The 17,423-nt window shown below is 48.9% G+C and overlaps 1 protein-coding gene across 7 annotated transcripts in view; it reads left to right on the top strand.

Annotated features, from left to right (window-relative positions):
* Positions 1-15,451, top strand: part of TMEM132C (transmembrane protein 132C) — a 210,410-nt gene extending 194,959 nt beyond the window's left edge. For all 7 annotated transcript variants that reach the window (XM_053280217.1, XM_053280213.1, XM_053280211.1 and 4 more), the window contains 4 exons: positions 1,134-1,339; positions 2,979-3,252; positions 4,588-4,779; positions 8,514-15,451. In XM_053280217.1, the coding sequence (XP_053136192.1) occupies positions 1,134-1,339; positions 2,979-3,252; positions 4,588-4,779; positions 8,514-9,713 (1,872 nt within the window). In that variant the 3' untranslated portion in view covers positions 9,714-15,451. The remainder of the gene's footprint in view (positions 1-1,133; positions 1,340-2,978; positions 3,253-4,587; positions 4,780-8,513) is intronic.
* Positions 15,452-17,423: the final 1,972 nt, after the last annotated feature.

The following is a 17,423-nucleotide window of genomic DNA, read 5'->3' as shown; positions in this document are numbered from 1 at the left end:
ACCAATCTTTGGCTACAGGTAGCTTGTATTTTTTGCAGATGTTCCAGTGTATCATCCCTGCTACCTTGTCATGCCTTTGTTTGTAGTCAGTCTGTGCGATCTTTTTACAACAGCTGATGAGGTGGTCCATGGTTTCATCTGCTTCTTTACAAAGGCGGCACTTGCTGTTTGTTGTGGATTTTTCGACTTTTGCTCTTATTGCATTTGTTCTTAGTGCCTGTTCTTGTGCAGCCAGTATTAAACCCTCTGTTTCTTTCTTCAAGTTGTCATTCTTAAGCCATTGCCATGTCTTGGTGATGTCTGATTTTCCAGTTGTATTGTGCAAATATTGACCATGCAGTGGCTTATTTTTCCATTTTTCTGCTCGGTTCTTGACTTGTTCTTGTAGGCCTGCTTTGTTTCATTGGTGTTGAATAGTTTCTCGTTATTGACCATTTGAAGTGCATCTTCTTCACTGCCCTTGATATGTTCTTCAAGGCCTCTTTTCTCCTCCTCTACTGTTTGATGGAATTGCAGCATTCCTCTTCCTATTATTATTATTATTATTATTATTATTATTATTATTATTATTTTACATTGTATATCCCGCTCTTCCTCCAAGGAGCCCAGAGCGGTGTACTACATACTTTAGTTTCTCCTCACAACAAGCCTGTGAAGTAGGTTGGGCTGAGAGAGAAGTGACTGGCTTCAGATAATATTAAATAATTATATAATATAATTATAATATAATAATTATAGGGAGCATCCATGTTGTATCCAACCATAAGACACTTGTCTGGCTTGCTGGATCTCCCTAGGTAAATAATTACAGAGAATGGGTGCCATCACAAAGAAGACCCTGCAGGTATGTCTGCAGTGCCCAATTGGGAGTGGATTGGAAATAGTGCCAGATCAGGTGCGGATCGGAGACATTGCCGGATTGGGAGTGATGCCAGCACTGAACATGACCAGCCTTCCTGGGGTAGCCCTGTTCTATCCAGGTAGGGCTGGACATGTGAATGACCTCTGTGTGTCTAATTGGATCTCTGGTGGGGGTTGCATGCAAGTATAGGTCACCGTCGGCTGCTATAGCCATTCAGGGATTGGCATATGCCTGCCTCAAGCTCAGACGGTTCCTTCTCCTCTCTGTACAGGTGTCTGAACGGTGCGACTATGTTTTTGTCAACGGCAAGGAAATGAAAGGCAAGGTGAATGCCCTGGTGAACTTCACGTACCAGTACTTGAGTGCTCCCCTGCAAGTCACAGTGTGGGTGCCACGTCTGCCTCTTCAGATCGAAGTTTCTGACACGGAGCTGAGCCAAATTAAAGGCTGGAGGGTTCCGATTGTTTCCAACAAGAGGTGGGTTCCATGGCTTAATGACACTGGTTTTCTCAAAACTAGGCTACTAACTTCCAGTGTGGAAATCAGGCAACCCAGCCATATATTTCTTTCTCTATTTTTTTTTTTAAAACAGACTGTTTTTAAAATTACAGTCTAAAAAGTGACAGATTTCCGAGTCTCCCCCTGCAATTCTCCAGTGTTAGATAACTTTTCTTCCAGGTTTCACATTGAGTATCCATTCCAGTTACTTTTAAAAATTAATATAAAGGTAGGTTGGGGAAATACCCAACCCTGACATTCTGAAGGGTCCAAAGGACCCTGATCAGGTTCGATTGGGTCAGACCCTTTCCTAACATTTGTGATTGTACACAGCCCTAATAAACATAACCATGGGCACCACTCTCGGGTCTTTGGAGGTAGATAGATGTAGATACAGAGATAGAGATAGATATATAAATTATAAAATTAAGTACATAACCTAAGAACCTAAGAAGATCAGGCCCAAGTCCTATCTAGTCCAGTTTCCTATTTTTGACAATGGCCCACCAAATGCCCCTAAAGTCATGTCCTCTCTCCTGCTGTTGCTCTCCTGCAGCTGGTAATTGGAGGCATCCTGCCTCTGAACACAAAGTAGCCTATAGCCAACTATATCATTGAGACTTGACCTCCATTGAGATTTGACCTCCATTGAGACTTGACCTCCATGATTATGTCTACACCCTGCTTAAAGCCATCCAAGCTGGTGGCCACCACCACATCCTGTGGCACAGAATTCCACAGATCAATTATGTGCTGTGTTGAAAAGGACTTATTAAATTTCCAGTCCTTACCAGTCCTAAATTTCCTGGTCATCAGTGGAACCATGGGATGATTCCTGGTTCCAGGATTTTGAGGATACACACAACTAATCCAACAGATATTTATATGCCGCTTTTCAACAAAAGTTCCCAAAGCAGTTTACGTAGATATAAATGAATAAATAAAATGGCTCCCTATACCCAAAGGGCTCACAATCTAAAAAAAACCCCAACAAACTTAAGCTAGACACCAGCAACAGCCATTGGAGGGATGCTGTGCTGGGGATGGAGATGGCCAGGTGCTCTCCCCCTGCTCAATAAAGAGAATCGCCTCTTTGCTCAGCATAGTGGGAGAAAAACTAGAAATCACTTCTAGCCAGCTTTTCCTCCTACCTTGTTTCCACACGATCACTTCTACCCAGGTTTTTCTCCTACCTTCCTTCTACACAATTATTTATACCCAGGTTTTCCTCCTACCTGCCTTCCACACAATTGCTTCTTCCCAGGTTTTGCTCCTACCTTGCTTCCACACAAGTGGAAATTGGGAACAAATACAGCTACCAAACCAGAGGAGAATGGTTTTTGCTTGTGTAAATGACCTCAATGTGTGTGTTTTGTCTCAGAAAACTAGTTGTTTACAGGGTCCAATGGGGGTGGGGGGTGGGGGATGCATTGGCCATGATCCAGTAATTCTATTAGCATGCTTACATTTCTCCAAGCAGTGGAGTATTCCATATACACAATGGCGCATCTCCCTTTTTGTGGGGAATGGTTACAACTTCAGAGAGGAAGTCTGGAGCATGCCCACTGGGAATCTGTGATGCTGGGAATGAATGCAGTTCTGAATAATCATCTTTCAGGCCAACCAGGGACAGCGATGATGAGGATGAAGATGAACGGAAGGGGAGAGGCTGCACCCTCCAATATCAGCATGCCATGGTGCGGGTTCTCACCCAGTTCGTCGCCGAAGACACCAACCCGTGGGGACAGCTAACCTACTTGTTGGGCTCCGATTGGCAGTTTGACATCACAGATCTAGTGACGGACTTCATGAAGCTTGAGGAGCCCCATGTGGCCCAGCTGCAGGGCGGGAAGATTCTGATTGGACGGGAGGTCGGCATGACTATGGTCCAGGTGAGTTCAAAGGAGTAGCCATATTTTGAGCCTCTAGGAATGAGAGAGGTGGTCTTGCAGAAGTGAGCATGAATGGTCCCCTTTGCTAAGCAGGGTCCTCTTTGGCTTGCATTTGGATGGGTGACTGCATGTGTGTGAGCGCAGTAAGATATTCCCCCTGCGTATGGGACCCTACCTCAGTGGAAGAGCATTTGAGGTCCCAGGTTCATTCCCTAGCATCTCCAAAGAGGGCTAGGAGAGACTGGTCTTGTAGTAGCAAGCATGATTTGTCCCCTTTGCTAAGCAGGGTCTGCCCTGGTTGCATATGTATGGGAGACTAAAATTGTGAGCACTGTGAGATATGCCCCTGAGGGGATGGGTCCACCCTGGGAAGAGCACCTGCCTGCTTGCACGCAGAAGGTCCCAAGTTCCCTCCTTGGCAGCACCTCCAAGATAGGGCTGAGAGAGACTCCTGCCTGCAACCTTGGAGAAGCTGCTGCCAATCAGGGTAGACAATGCTGAGCGAGATAGACCAATGGTCTGACTCAGTATATGGCTGCTTCCTATGTTCCTAAAACGTGAAGAAGCTGCTGCTGGTCAGTGTAGACAATATGGAGTTAGATGGACCAGTGATCGGACTTGGTGTAAGGCCACTTCCTACTTTCCTATGAAAGGATGTCTCTTGCTCCATTCTTTTATTGTCCTCAAAACACAGTGCCAGGTGTATACTGGCCATGGTGTTTGGTCAAACCCTGAACATGGTGGGAAACCATGCAGTCTATTCTCCTTCCATAATTGGCCAGGCATCCCATACCAAGAAATTCTGCCCTGGGCCTCATCCATAATTCTTGCAAACTTTCTATACCTGGGCTGGGTAGACTTGGCCCTCCAGCTCTTGTTGAACTACAGCTCCTAGGGATGATGGGAGTTGTAGTTCAACAACAGCTGGAGGGCCAGGTTTGCCCTCGCTGTTCTGTACCATCCCTGTCCCACACGTGTCGGAAAGCCCTTCTGCCAAAGGTCCATTCACTCAAGGCTTGATCCACAAATGACAGCAAAAGGAGGAGTATTCTTAGCCTTGGAATTATCTGTCTGGCAGGAGTTCCTGTGGATCGGCTCCTTGATCTCTCCCTCTCCCTTTCATTCCAAGCATGCTCCAGATCAAGGGCTCTCTTCTGTAGGACTGCAGAAGTGGCTGAACTACAACTCCCATCATCCCCAGCCACAATAAATGGGGGATGATGGGGGTTGCCGTTCAGCACCATCTGGCGTACCATAGGTTGGGACCCCCTGCACAAAAGCAAGAGGTCCGGACTACAGCCCCCTTGCCTGATTGCTTTGTGGCTTCTTCCAAAGGTCTTGTCTCCGCTATCTGACTCCATCTTGGCAGAGAAGACCGTGACGGTCTTGGATGACAAGGTGACCATCACAGATATGGGGGTCCAGCTGGTGGCAGGCTTGTTGCTTTTCCTTCAACCCAGCACGGCAAGTAACCGAGCAATTGTGGCTACCACCGTAGCTCAGGAGCTGCTCCATACTCCCAAGCAGGTAGAGTATGCAGAATCCTACTGTGACGTGATAACCCCCCTCTTCAAGTGGTTCGTCAGGGTGTGTGTGGGGTGTATGCCGTGATTCTCTAGGAGGGAGGGAGGGAGAGAGGGAGGGTGCATCCGTGCATGCATGCATGCCGGGCAGACCCAAGGATCAGGAACTCCCTAGGAGAAATCAAATAAGAGTAATATTTAAATACCGCTTTATAGCCACCTACCGCTTTATAGAGTTTATAATACCGCTTTATAGCGCAGCAGGGAAGCAACCTGCCTAGAAAGCAGGAGGCTGTTTGTTCAAATGCCCTCTGGTGTATGTTTCCCAGAATATGGAAAACTCCTATGTTGGGCAACAGCGATATAGGAAGGTGCTGAAACGCATCATCTCATACTGTGCGGGAGGAGGCAATGGTCAACCCCTCCTGTATTCTACCAAAGACAACCACAAGGCTCTGTGGACGCCAGGAGTCAACGGCACAACCTTTCCTTTCCCTTTCAACAAAAAGTTTCCCAAAGCGGTTTACAAAGATATAAATAAATAAAATGGCCCCCTGTCCCCCAAGGGCTTGCAATCTAAAAAAGAAACATAAGAGAGACACCAGCAACAGCCGCTGGAGGGATGCTGTGCTGGGGCTGGAGAGGGCCACCTTGCTCAATAAAGAGCATCGCCAGAGGCGTAACTAGGGAAAACGGCGCCCGGGGCAAGCACTGAAATGGCGCCCCCCGCCCCCCCACATACGACATTATACTTAGGTTTTTCCTCACAAGCGCCCGCCGCCGCCAATTCTCGGGCGGCACGGAAGGGACCTCTCGTGGGGGAGGGGGCGCCGACGTGCTCCCTTGACTGCTGCAGCGCTGCTGCACTGAGCAGGAAACATTTGTATTAACAAAAATTTTTTAAAAAAAATTAAAAAAAATTTTTTGTCATGGCGGCGCCCCCCACGTGACCAAAAAAGATGGCGCCCGGGGCACGTGCCCCCCCTGCCCCCCCTATAGTTACGCCTCTGAGCATCGCCACTGGAAAGGTGCCTCTTTACTCAGTTAGCAGGGGAAGCCCGGCTTCACCCGCACAGGTGGGACCTCCCGTCATTTGGGCGGGCCATTGCTCTCACCCACCTTGGCGGGCTGTGGCTGGTGGGCTGGGCTGGATCCAACAGTGCACACGCCCACCCGTGGTCACCTACCACCCAGCTGCCTGCCTGCCTGCCGTGACGGGGGCAATTTCCGTCACCTGGCTGTGGCTGGCCAACTTTTACAGTGCACACACGTGACCCAGGCCATCCAGGAGGAGGCCTCGTCCTCCTCTTCCTGCCCTCCTCTTCCTCTTCTTCTCCCTCCCCTTCCTCTTCGTTTTCCTCCTCTCTTCCTCCTCCTCCTGTAGGGTTGGCAGAAGAGCCTGCCAACTGCAGTTTTTCTAAGCACCCGCACTAGAAATGTGTTGCCCAGTTACCCAGTGGCACCTTTTCGGTTGATCGAAATGTTTCTGAGCAGCCTTGCCAAGAACACTTCTGCGCCTTCTCAAGCTGCTCTCTGGAGAGTGGAGGGGCCCCCAAGAGCGCCGAAATCAGCCACCCCTGACCTCCGGCATGCACAAAGAGCCGTTGCAGAAGAACCTGAGCTGGGAAACAGAAGACTGAAGGGTTTTCTTTCCCCAGCTGCAGCCCTTTGCCTTCCAGCTCTCTCTCTTTTTGTCTGGGTGCCCAATGAGCTAGAAACCAAAGCAAGGGTAGAAAGGCAAGGGTAGGCAAATGTTAATAGCCGCTTATGCTCGCCTCTTTCCTCTTGCACTGCTAATGGGGAAGAGTGTGGCAAGGTCCTCCAGTGATATCACTCTTGTCTATTCTCCATGCTCCATCACAGAGGGTGGGTGGGATAGTTCTGCATGTCTCCCTTCTCCTTATCCGGGAGGGTTGCGTAGCATGTCTGCTTTCTATTCACACAACAGAAACACGCTCTGATATTAGGGAAGAAAGAAGGTGACTAGCTATGGGGGCTAGGGAACCTCCTTGTTCAGAGGCAGTGTATCCCTGAATTCTAGTTACTGGGGAGCAACAGTGAGAATCAATCCATCAGAATGTATTAGTTCAACAAGCATTGATGAATTGAAAAGTGAGGAGAAGACCCTTGCCTTTCAGGCCCTGCCTTCTCAGAGGCATGTGACTGTCCATGGTTTAGAGCAGAATGCTTGGACTGGGAAGCCCTTTAGTCTGATCCATCAGGGCTCTTGTTATATTCCTTTTTCTCTGCAGTGGGAGGAGCATCTTCTCCTTTCCATTTATGCCTGGGAACACCCTCTGATATTAGGAAGGAATACAATGCTGGAAGGGGCCAAAAACGAGGGGTGTGCACAAATCATAAAAATGCGGTTCAGTTCTAATTTGAATCCGAACCAAACCACAAATCGGTCCAAATCGGTTCCAAATCGGTTCGGCCGAACTGACCATCCGATCCAGTCTGTTTAATCAAACTGATTGGGTGGTTTGGACGACCAATATACTTGTAAAGGGGAATCTGGTGAGGATTCCTCTTTACAAATTCAGGGGTGGGGGACTCTCCTAAAGATGAGGGGTGGCTGGGTGGGGCTGGCAAAAGAGGGAATAAGCTACTTACCCGACTGGTGCAGCTGCCAGTGCCACCACTCCCTGTCCCAGTATGGCCCCAAGGACCAGCAGCTTGATAAAGGAGGGAGACGCGTTCTTGGGAGGGTGCGTGGAAGCAAGCAGCAGCGCCAGCAAATGCATCGTCTAGTAAGGCGCTTCATACCTCTCTAACCACCCCCATTCAGCTATCCCTTACCATCACAAACTGGTTGTTCACCCAAACTGGGCCTGGTTTTGTCCAGTCCGCAAAAGAACCTCCGAAACAACCCCGGTTCGAGGCAAACCAGTTTGCAATGGAACGTTTGGGCACACCCCTAGCCAAGGTCTTTTCTTGCTCCTGTTGTGAGCGTTGCTCTTAAAAGATGCATGTTTGTGTTTGTGCAAGAGCTTCTAAGTTCCGATACAGACAGATGCTGCCGAGGTACCAAATCTCCACCCTTGCAGCGCTGGACTCTGCTGTCATTCAACGTGATGTAATGTACAGTATCTGAATGGCTTCCCATCAGTGCCAACATCAAATAAATCATAATGTTTTGTGACTAAGGTTGTCAGCAGTCATGTGAAAACGTAGTTTGTTTTCAAAGAGCGGCAGAATCAGAGAGAGAGAGAGAAATGTAGCTACCCTGTAATCCCTCCTTGAGAGATTTGTTTATGACTTGTAATTAAGGGGCCTGGGGAGATTTGTCACCTGGGTGTCTACCAGGTGTCACCATAAAGGTAGAAGCTCTATAGACGAGCTACTTCCAATCCATCTTCATCCCTTGATGGTAATTAGAGGAGCTTGTCGGAGAATCACTGGGGGGGGATTTATTGATGTAGCGCAGCTGAATTTGCAGAAACAGCTCTTTGAAGGACACAGTGCTATATCATTTCGAGGTTGAGAAATCACTTTTTTCCTTCCTTCCCACCCCCGACCCCCACCCTGAGTTTTTGAGAATGTCAAATCATTTGGGAAATCTTCTTACAGATGAGTTGGATGCTTGGGTCTCAGAGCATGGCCAAAGGGCACACAATATAGCCACCTTGCTGAAGTGAAGCTGGACTTGGTGTGGTCAGTCGTATGACTGTAGCAGCCCTGGGTGGTCTCTGGAAAAACCGGCAGACCTGAGGTTTAACCATTTCCTTCTTCTTTTAGGAGGCCATGGTAAGCGCCTGGATACAGTTCAGCGATGGGTCTGTAACCCCACTGGACATTTATGACTCCAAAGACTTCTCCCTCTCGGCTTCATCACTGGACGAGTCTGTTGTTTCAGCCCATCAGAGCTCTGCTCTGAAATGGCCAGTGGTGACTGCAGAAGGTGAAGGACAAGGTGCTTTGGTTAAAGTGGACATGATGATCTCTGACGCCTGCCAGAAGTCCAAGAGGAGGAGCATCCTGGCTGTGGGCAATGGCAGCATCAAGGTGAAGTTTGGGCAGAATGACGCCAACTCCCATGGCGTCAGTGACTACGATGCCGATGAGATTGAAAACCATGCGAGCGATCGGAGGCAGAAGGCATTGGACCAAGAGCGGTATGGCCAAGAGGGACGCTACTACGGAAGCTCATCTGCGGAACGAGAAGAAGGAGCCGTACGGAAAGCTAGCACCACGGCCAAGTCGATGATCAAAAGCAAGGTGTTAAAAAACAACCTAGACGGAGAGAAACTCTCTGATGATGGGCAGCTGCAAAACATCCCCATAGATTTCACCAACTTCCCAGCTCAAATTGACCTCCCCAAAAGCAACGGGGACTTGGAGGAGAATGACCTCGTGCTGGCACCCAGGGGGCTCAGTGACTTGGAGATTGGGATGTATGCTCTGTTAGGAGTCTTCTGCCTTGCCATCCTTGTCTTCCTGATCAATTGTGCCACTTTCACATTGAAATATCGGCACAAGCAAGTCCCGTCAGAAGGGCAGACATCCATGAGCCACTCCCACGACTGGGTGTGGCTCGGGAACGAAACGGAGCTTCTGGAGAACCAAGTGGACGTCTCACCCCAGCAGAACGAACGCACGACAAACATTGACCGCGGGTTAGGCTTTGACGAGGGCAACCAACTCCTCAATGGTAGCATGCCAAAAAGCACCCAGAGCCAAATCCATCGGTCGGCAGACCTGGGGGGCAAACAGGGGAAAGAGCCAGAGCCAGAGCTGCCTGTGCATTCGCCCACCTCCAAACGGAAGCGGGTCAAATTCACGACATTCACCACCATCCCTCCGGATGACGGTTGTCCGACCGTCAACTCTATCCTCAATTACAATGAAGATGATATTAAATGGGTTTGCCAGGATATGAACCTGGGGGAAACGCAAGAGATCAGAAACTACATGGAGAAGCTTAAAGACAAAGTGTAGCTCTGGTTGTAGGTGTTTATGGGTCTGCAACCACACCTTGATGCCTTCAGTTGTACTGGGACATACCGAATGAAGGGATGTGTGCCAGGAAGGGAGGGAACTAAATAGACTTGCAAACAAGACAGATTTTATAATCAGGGAGAGGTATTTCCTAAAGCTGTCTGTGGTGGGCTATTCTCTTTCTTTACCCCCAGATAGAATGCTTATGCATTCAAATAAGATTCCAAAGGAATGAATTGGTCGATATGATGAACTGGGACAAGGTGAGGTTATGAAATCGATGCTGGGCTGGTGGGGGAGGGGTCAAAGACAATTAAACACATGGTACCAAAAGTATTCTTTTTCTTTAAAAAAAAAGGAAAAAATATAAAAAGAAAACTTCTTTATATTTCTAATAAAGCATCAAAAGAACAAAACTGAATGCCATGAAGACACCGTGTGGAGTGCAAATCAAGCAACGGGAGAGAGCATGTGATGTCTGACAGAGGAGAGATTTGGTTCTTTGTTTTCTTTTTTGTTTTGTTGGGGAAATGATGGGGTCACATGTTGAAGTTGGAGTCTACCCTGCCCCCCTCTGCCATCCTCAAGTTTCTCCACCACTCTGCTGCTTATGTCTTACTTTCAAAGCAAGTCATGGGGAAGAGCTTTTTGCGGGAGTGAAGAACTTAATCCAATAGTTTCTCAGGAGACCAACATTTCTCCTGAGAAACTATTTCCTGAGAAACTAATGAACCACATTTTCCCCCAAATCAGTTATATATGACAATTTTGTTGTTTAAAGAATTGGGGGGGATTCGTGGTGAATGCGTAATTTCTAGTGATGGCTGAAAGTCTCTGTGTGCCTGGGTATGGAGTGGAATATTGCCCCCTTTGTGTGCACCCTTCTGCCCCCCCCTTTTAAAAATAGGGTGCAGGGGTCATCTTGCTACTTTGCTGGTGTCCCACTAATCTGCTGCCAGAGTCCGTTGCCTCCCCTTGCCTCATGGGAGGGCCACCCTCAGGGGCATAGGGACAATGGAGCAAGTTGGTACAAGCATTCAGAGGCTGCTGGGGTCTGGGGCCCTCCCTCCCTCCCATACTCAGTCAGTAATCAAAGTGCTTTCCACCTGGGAGTTCAGGGTGCAACCCTCTCCTGACCATCCGATACTTTGTCCCAGTGCTGACTGGCTGGGGACTTCTTCCCCTTCCTCGCTCCCAGTGAAACGCTGACTGGGAAGCACTGGGAGGACAGCCGAGCACCCCTCTTCCGGGCAGTGGCCACGCCTCCTGAATCAACGTCAAAGAGAGGGGGCGTGGCCAGTGTCAGGAATTGGGCCGCTCCACCTCACTCCCGATTCTTCCCACTCGGCGCTTCGTTCCAGCCTGGTTGGGAGCTCCTTCCTCTCTCTCAACTGTAGAGACCAACTGATACTCCACCGGCTGGACCGACACCCAGCCCATAGGCCCTGCCTTGTGTTTACCCAGACAGAACATGGAAGACCAGCCTGGAGTATTTATTGATTGACTTATTTGCTGCTGAATGTCTTGGCTGCATTTCTCCAATATGGTCAAAGTGGGGCTTAGTTTAAACAAATTGAACCACCAAACGGCACTGAATTAAAGCATAGTATTGAAACAGATGGCTTAGCACAGCAGCGGCACCATGGAGATCTTGACCCATCAAGATGGGGCAACCGTCTGCTTGAGTAAAATGGATTTAGCAGCATGGCGAGCTACAGAAAGCGTAAGAACCATCCAAATGGAGGGGAAGAATAATTTGCCCTTTCCAAATCCAGAAATTGTGTTGCTGGGGGAGGCGGTGCTCCTTACCTGAAACCCCGTCCCTTCATTTGCATGTCCCCACCTTGGGTCCTGTGTCTTGGTCACACTCGAGGGTGACAGACTCTGGGGAAACTGGCGTCAGTGAGATCCTTACTCTCTGGTGAGGAGGTAACGGTTCTAGCCTTCAGACCTGTGTCTCCACTGTAAGTTAGGAGCAAATCATTTGTGACTGTCATTATTTAGGTCATAAGAACATAAGAACAGCCCTGCTGGATCAAGCCCAAGGCCCATCTAGTCCAGCATCCTGTTTCCCACAGTGGCCCACCAGATGCCTCTGGGAAACCCACAGGCAAGAGGTGAGGGCATGCCCTCTCTCTTGCTGTTGATTCCTTTCAACTGGTATTCAGAGGCATCCTGCCTCTGAGGTTGGAGGTGGCCTGTAGCCTTCAGACTAGTAGCTACTGATAGACCTGTCCGCTGTGAACTTGTCTAAGCCTCTCTTAAAGCCATCCAAGCTGGTGGCTATCACCACATCCTGTGGCACCACATCCTGTGGCAGAGAATTCCATAGGTTAGTTGTGTTGTGTGAAAAAGTGCTTCCTTTTGTCAGTCCTACAGTTCCTGGCCTTCAGTTTCATGGGATGATCCCCGGTTCTAGAGTTTTGTGAGAGGGAGGCTTGGAATCTGTCCATCACCTGGGTAAATGGGGAAGGTACAGGCTGAGAAGCTGGCTTTGTCCCATTTCTCAGCCTGGGGCATCATCCTCCGTGATGGACAGGAGTGTGGAAAGTGGGAGAGAAGGATTAAGGGGATTGCAGAAAAAACTGGGAACTCTCTGTCACTCTGGCCAAACTTGATGGGCATTTATCAAGCCTGTAAGAAAGGTGGCATCCCAATTCCTGAGGGAGTTTGGAAGTTACATGGCTTCACAGGTAGCTGTTGTATACCACTGGTCTACCTAGCTCAGTATGAAGGCAACAGCCCTCCCCCATGTTTTCCCTCCAGCAGTATAAAGGCAGACTGCTGCTGAACATGAGGGCTCCACTGAGTCCTTCAGGCTAATAGGTATGGATACTTCTATCCTGCTCTACAGATGGGTTTGGCTCCCTTTTAAAGTCCTCTCAACCTGTGGCTAACCTCATACCTTGCAATGTATGAAGAAGGACTTTTTTGTGTCTGTTCTGAATTGATTGTCCACCAGTTGCACTGGAGTTCCAGACATAAGGGAGAACGGAGGAAAGAGATCTCTAGCAAGCATCTCGCCTCCAGCCTATCCAGCAATCTGATCATTTGGGGAACCTCTTTTCCCCTGCACCGTATCCAGCTCTACAATATCCTTTTTGGGGATATAGCCACCAGATATTAGCTAGATTATTGCTTCCTGTTCCCTAAAAATGGAGATGGGACAGATTTCCCAGCCTTGGGTCCTCATGTGGTTGGACTACAACTTGGGTCCACATGTGGTTGGACTACAACTCCCATTATCCCCAGCCACATTCCCACATTCCATTGGGAATGGTGGGAGTTGTCATCCAAGAACAGCTGTGTTGTAACTGAACTCCTAGTTAAAGGCTGCTGAACTTCGGCCCTCTTGAAGATGTTGGACTACAACTCCCATCATCCTTCTTTATTATTATTATTATTATTATTATTAATTTTATTTCTATTCCGCCCTTCCAAAATGGTTCAGGGCAGTTTACATAGACAAATAACAAACAAATAAGATGGCTCCCTGTTCCCAAAGGGCTCACAATCTAAAAAGAAACATCAGACAGACACCAGCAACAGTCACTGGAGGTCCTGTGCTGGGGGTGGAGAGGGCCAGTTACTCTCCCCCGCTAAATAAAGAGAATCGCCACATTTAAAAGGTGCCTCTTTGCCCAGTTAGCAGGCTTAGCACTAAGGTTCACTGGGGCTGGGAATGAAGGGAGTTTTGGTCCAAAAACAACAGGAGGGTGTTTTTCTGACTTCTGAGATGAAGTTCAGAGTTCAGTCTAAAGTTCAGACGTTTAGTCTAAAGTCTAGTTCCAACCAAAGAATTAATACCTACAACTTCAGGAGCTTCTGATGCCACCAGTCATCTCGTAGTTTGCACACACTACAGCAACAAGGAAGGAAGTTCTTCCCAGACACCTCTGCTGGTACACACACACACCCCGCCCCAACTATTAACATTCCTGTTCCCAAAATTCTGGAGACCACAAGGTTGGGAACCCCGAGTTTAGATTATAACCAGAGGAGAGCTGGTCTTGTGGCAGCAAGCATGAATTGTCCCCTTTGCTAAGCAGGGTCTGCCCTGGTTTGCATTTGGATGGGAGACTACATGTGTGAGCACCATAATATACAGATCGGGCCACTCTTGAATCTGAAGGTTCCAGGTTCGCTCCCTGGCAGCATCTCAGTTAGGGCTGAGAGAGACTCCTGCCTGTAACCTTGGAGAAGCCGCTGCCAGTCTGGGTAGACAATACTGAGACAGATGGACCAATGGTCTGACTCGTTAGAAGACAGCTTCTTGTGACTTCATCCTCTTTAACAGAACTATTCCCCAGTGCCTCATGCTGAGGTGCTTTCTCAACGATCCGTATTATGACTGGATCTGTACATCCCAAAGAATCATGTGGTACAGACCTCTTTGGTCTGTATCATGTCAGACGGCAGATGTGGGAATCACAGATATAAAAACTTCCCTCCATGTTCTTTTTTTTAATGTCACAGAAAATAATGTTGAATCTTTCCTCCTCCTGACAAGCTAGTTTTCTACAAGCCGGGGATCTTGGTGTCCACCCAGAAGAAATGCCATTTTGGGACATTAGGGTGAACCCACTATCATAGGAACATAGGAAGCTGTCATATACTGAGTAAGGCTATTGGTCTATCTAGCTCAGTATTGTCTTCACGGACTGGCAGCGGCTTCTCCAAGGTTGCAGGCAGGAATCTCTCTCAGACCTATCTTGGAGATGCTGCCAGGGAGGGAACTTTGAACCTTCTGATGCTCTTCCCAGAGCGGCTCCATCCCCTGAGGGGAATCTCTTACAGTGCTCACACTTCTAGTCTCCCATTCAAATGCAACCAGGGCAGACCCTGCTTAGCTAAGAGGACAAGTCATGCTTGCTACCAGAAGACCAGCTGTCCTGGCACTGATTTCTTTGGTCTTTTCAAAGAGGTGATATTTTTGAGAATCGTCTCAGAGTCACAATGTCTTTGGCACGTTGTAAGTTAGTCTACAATACATCATGACTTAGGCAGTCAGAGAGTCAGCAGGGTAGGAAGAACTAGGTAGGGTAGGAAGAACTGCGGGAAATCTGGGTAGGGTACTGGGTAGGAAGATCTGGGTAGAACTGGGTAGGGTAGAAATCTCGGTAGAACTGGGTAGGGTAGGGTAGGAAGAACTGGGGGAAATCAGAACTGGGGGAAATCAAAAATTGGCAACAGAGCAATTTCTCGTATCCAGATCTGGAAGCACTAAATGATACCGGCCATTGCCCAAGCTTGGCCAACCAGTGGGTTGCCTGGGTGGACAGAGCCTGGGAGGCCATCTTAGTCTTTCAACCTGCAGTTCAGCACAGTTCACCACAAGGGGCAGCAGAGCCCAGCTTCTGGGCTTCCTGGTTTGGTTTCCACTTCCTGATGTGAAATGACCCCTCAGCAAGACTCTACCCTAATTCAAGTACCCCACACGTTCCTCCATGTCTTTGGAAAGCCATGCCTTGTGCTGCCTGAGGAAGACACACACACACACACACCACTTTCCTTGTTCATCATTATTGTTTGAGTGGTTCATTAAGTTTGATTTCAGCCTGGGTTTTTCTTTCTTGGTTTTCTTTCTTTCTATGACTGCCTGGATGCAATGGAACCTGCCGATAATGTAGCTGGACTTTTTAACAAGATTTGCCTAGTATGCATTGTAGACTGGAAGAATGTAATATTTATTTATACGTGTTATACAAATTGTAATTAAAATGCTATACATGGCTTGATCAAGTAGCCTATCTGGTGGGGGAGGGGGGAAATCAGATGGCATCTGATCCTTTCCTAAGGTGAAGTTTTTCTGAAATCCAAGAGGGCTTTTAAAAACCTAGCTTAACCCGGACAGAATACCTGATTGCTCCACTCACCCCCTGCCATAGCCCCCCTCCCCTCAGAGATCTCTCCACCCTCACCTGAGCTGCCCTCCTCCTCCTCCTCCTGCTCCATCCGGTTGCTTCCACCCCCCTCACCCCTCTTGGTCGTGGCTCCAGCATTGCTGGCGCCTCTTGGCCAAGCTGCAGCTCCCTATCCCCAGAGACCTCCCTACCCTCACCCAAGCCCCACTCCTTCTCCTCCCCAGCAGCAGCAGTGGTTGACCGGGCCATTCCTTGCTGCCACCACCGCCATAGCTGCTCGTTCCCCTGAGGCCGCTGACAGGCCCAGGCCCATCCCTTGCCCGTCCGCCAATGGCCTCGGTAGTCCCAAACAGCAGCGGTGATTGACTGGGCCCTCCCTTGCTGCCAATAGGCACTGCCATGGCCGCTCGTTCCCCTCAGGCTGCTGACAGGCTTGGGCCCATCCCTCGCCCTTCCTTCTTTCTCTCTTCCCCTCCCTTCGTTTTCTCTCTTCTCCACTTGCTCTTCCTCTCTCTTTCCTTCATATAGATAGATTCCTCTCCTCTACTATCAAGAGAAAGCATCTTCCGACCAGTAACAGTTGCATTCCAACTGACCTTAACCATCATAGGCTCCTCCTCCCTCTCTGCATGTGGAATTCCACTGCCCAATTAGCACGGTGCCACAGGCTCCTCCCCTATCTGCATATGGAATCCCCACTGCCCAATCACCATGGTGCTTCTGCTCTCACAGGCTCCTCCCTCTCTGCGTATGGAATATCCACGGTGCTTCTGCTTGCGAACTCTCGCAAGAGCTGCCATGCGCAGGATTAGCCACCGATACACCTTAGAGGTGGTTCAGCAGGGAAGTAACTTGCCTAGAGAGCAAGAGGTTCCCAGTTCGAATCCCCACTGGTATGTTTCCCAGACTATGGGAAACACCTGTATCGGGCAGCACCAATATAGGAAGATGCTGAAAGGCATCATCTCATACTGTGCGGGAGATGCCAATGGTCAACCCCTCCTGTATTCTACCAAAGAAAACCACAGGGCTCTGTGGTCACCAGGAGTTGACACCGACTCGACGGCACAACTGTATGCCTTAGAGAATTATAAATTAGATAGATAGATAGATAGATAGATAGATAGATAGATAGATAGATAGATAGATAGATAGATGATGGCTGCCTTCAGACGTAACGTGGAACTGCAGGTCCAATAGACCCATGGTTCTGCGCCCCCTCCCCCATCCACATTCAGACATTCAGGAGAGCTGTCTCTCTGCAGAGAGGCGGGGGAGCTGGCTGTGCAGGCTTCCTTCTCGACAGAAGGACAGCCCACACAGCCAATCGGGACAGAGTGATGGAGGAGCTTCCTCCCTCAACCCGGGTTCCATGGGGCCCAAACTGCACTGCCATATTCAGATGTAATGCTGGTGCCACAAAACGGGGGTTGAAGGCGCCCACTCTGAACTGAAGGTTCAGACTGGAGTTTGGAGAGGGAAACCACGGGTTCCTTTCTGCCTTTAACTCCAGTTTCCTGAATTCAGATGTGTGGCTAAGGAAATCAAAGGTGAGGGGACCACCACTGGAAAGGCCCTTTTCCTAGTAACCACCCCACATTTGGCAGGGGTACCAGAAAAAAGTACAATAAGCAGGTATATACTTTCTTATTAGTCCTGTCCCCAAAGAGCTCACAAGCGAAACAAACCCAAGCTAGACGATAGCAGCAATCACTGAAGGAATGCTTTGCTGGGCCTGGATAGGCCCAGTTTCTCTCTCCTGGCTAAATATAAGAGAATCATCACATTAAATAGTGCTTCTTTGCCCAGTTACCAGGTGATCTGACTGATAAGGAAAGCGCGGTCC

The sequence above is a fragment of the Hemicordylus capensis genome, chromosome 15 (assembly GCF_027244095.1).
Source record: "Hemicordylus capensis ecotype Gifberg chromosome 15, rHemCap1.1.pri, whole genome shotgun sequence".
NCBI lineage: Eukaryota > Metazoa > Chordata > Lepidosauria > Squamata > Cordylidae > Hemicordylus > Hemicordylus capensis.
This window is presented reverse-complemented; position numbering and strand designations above follow the sequence as displayed.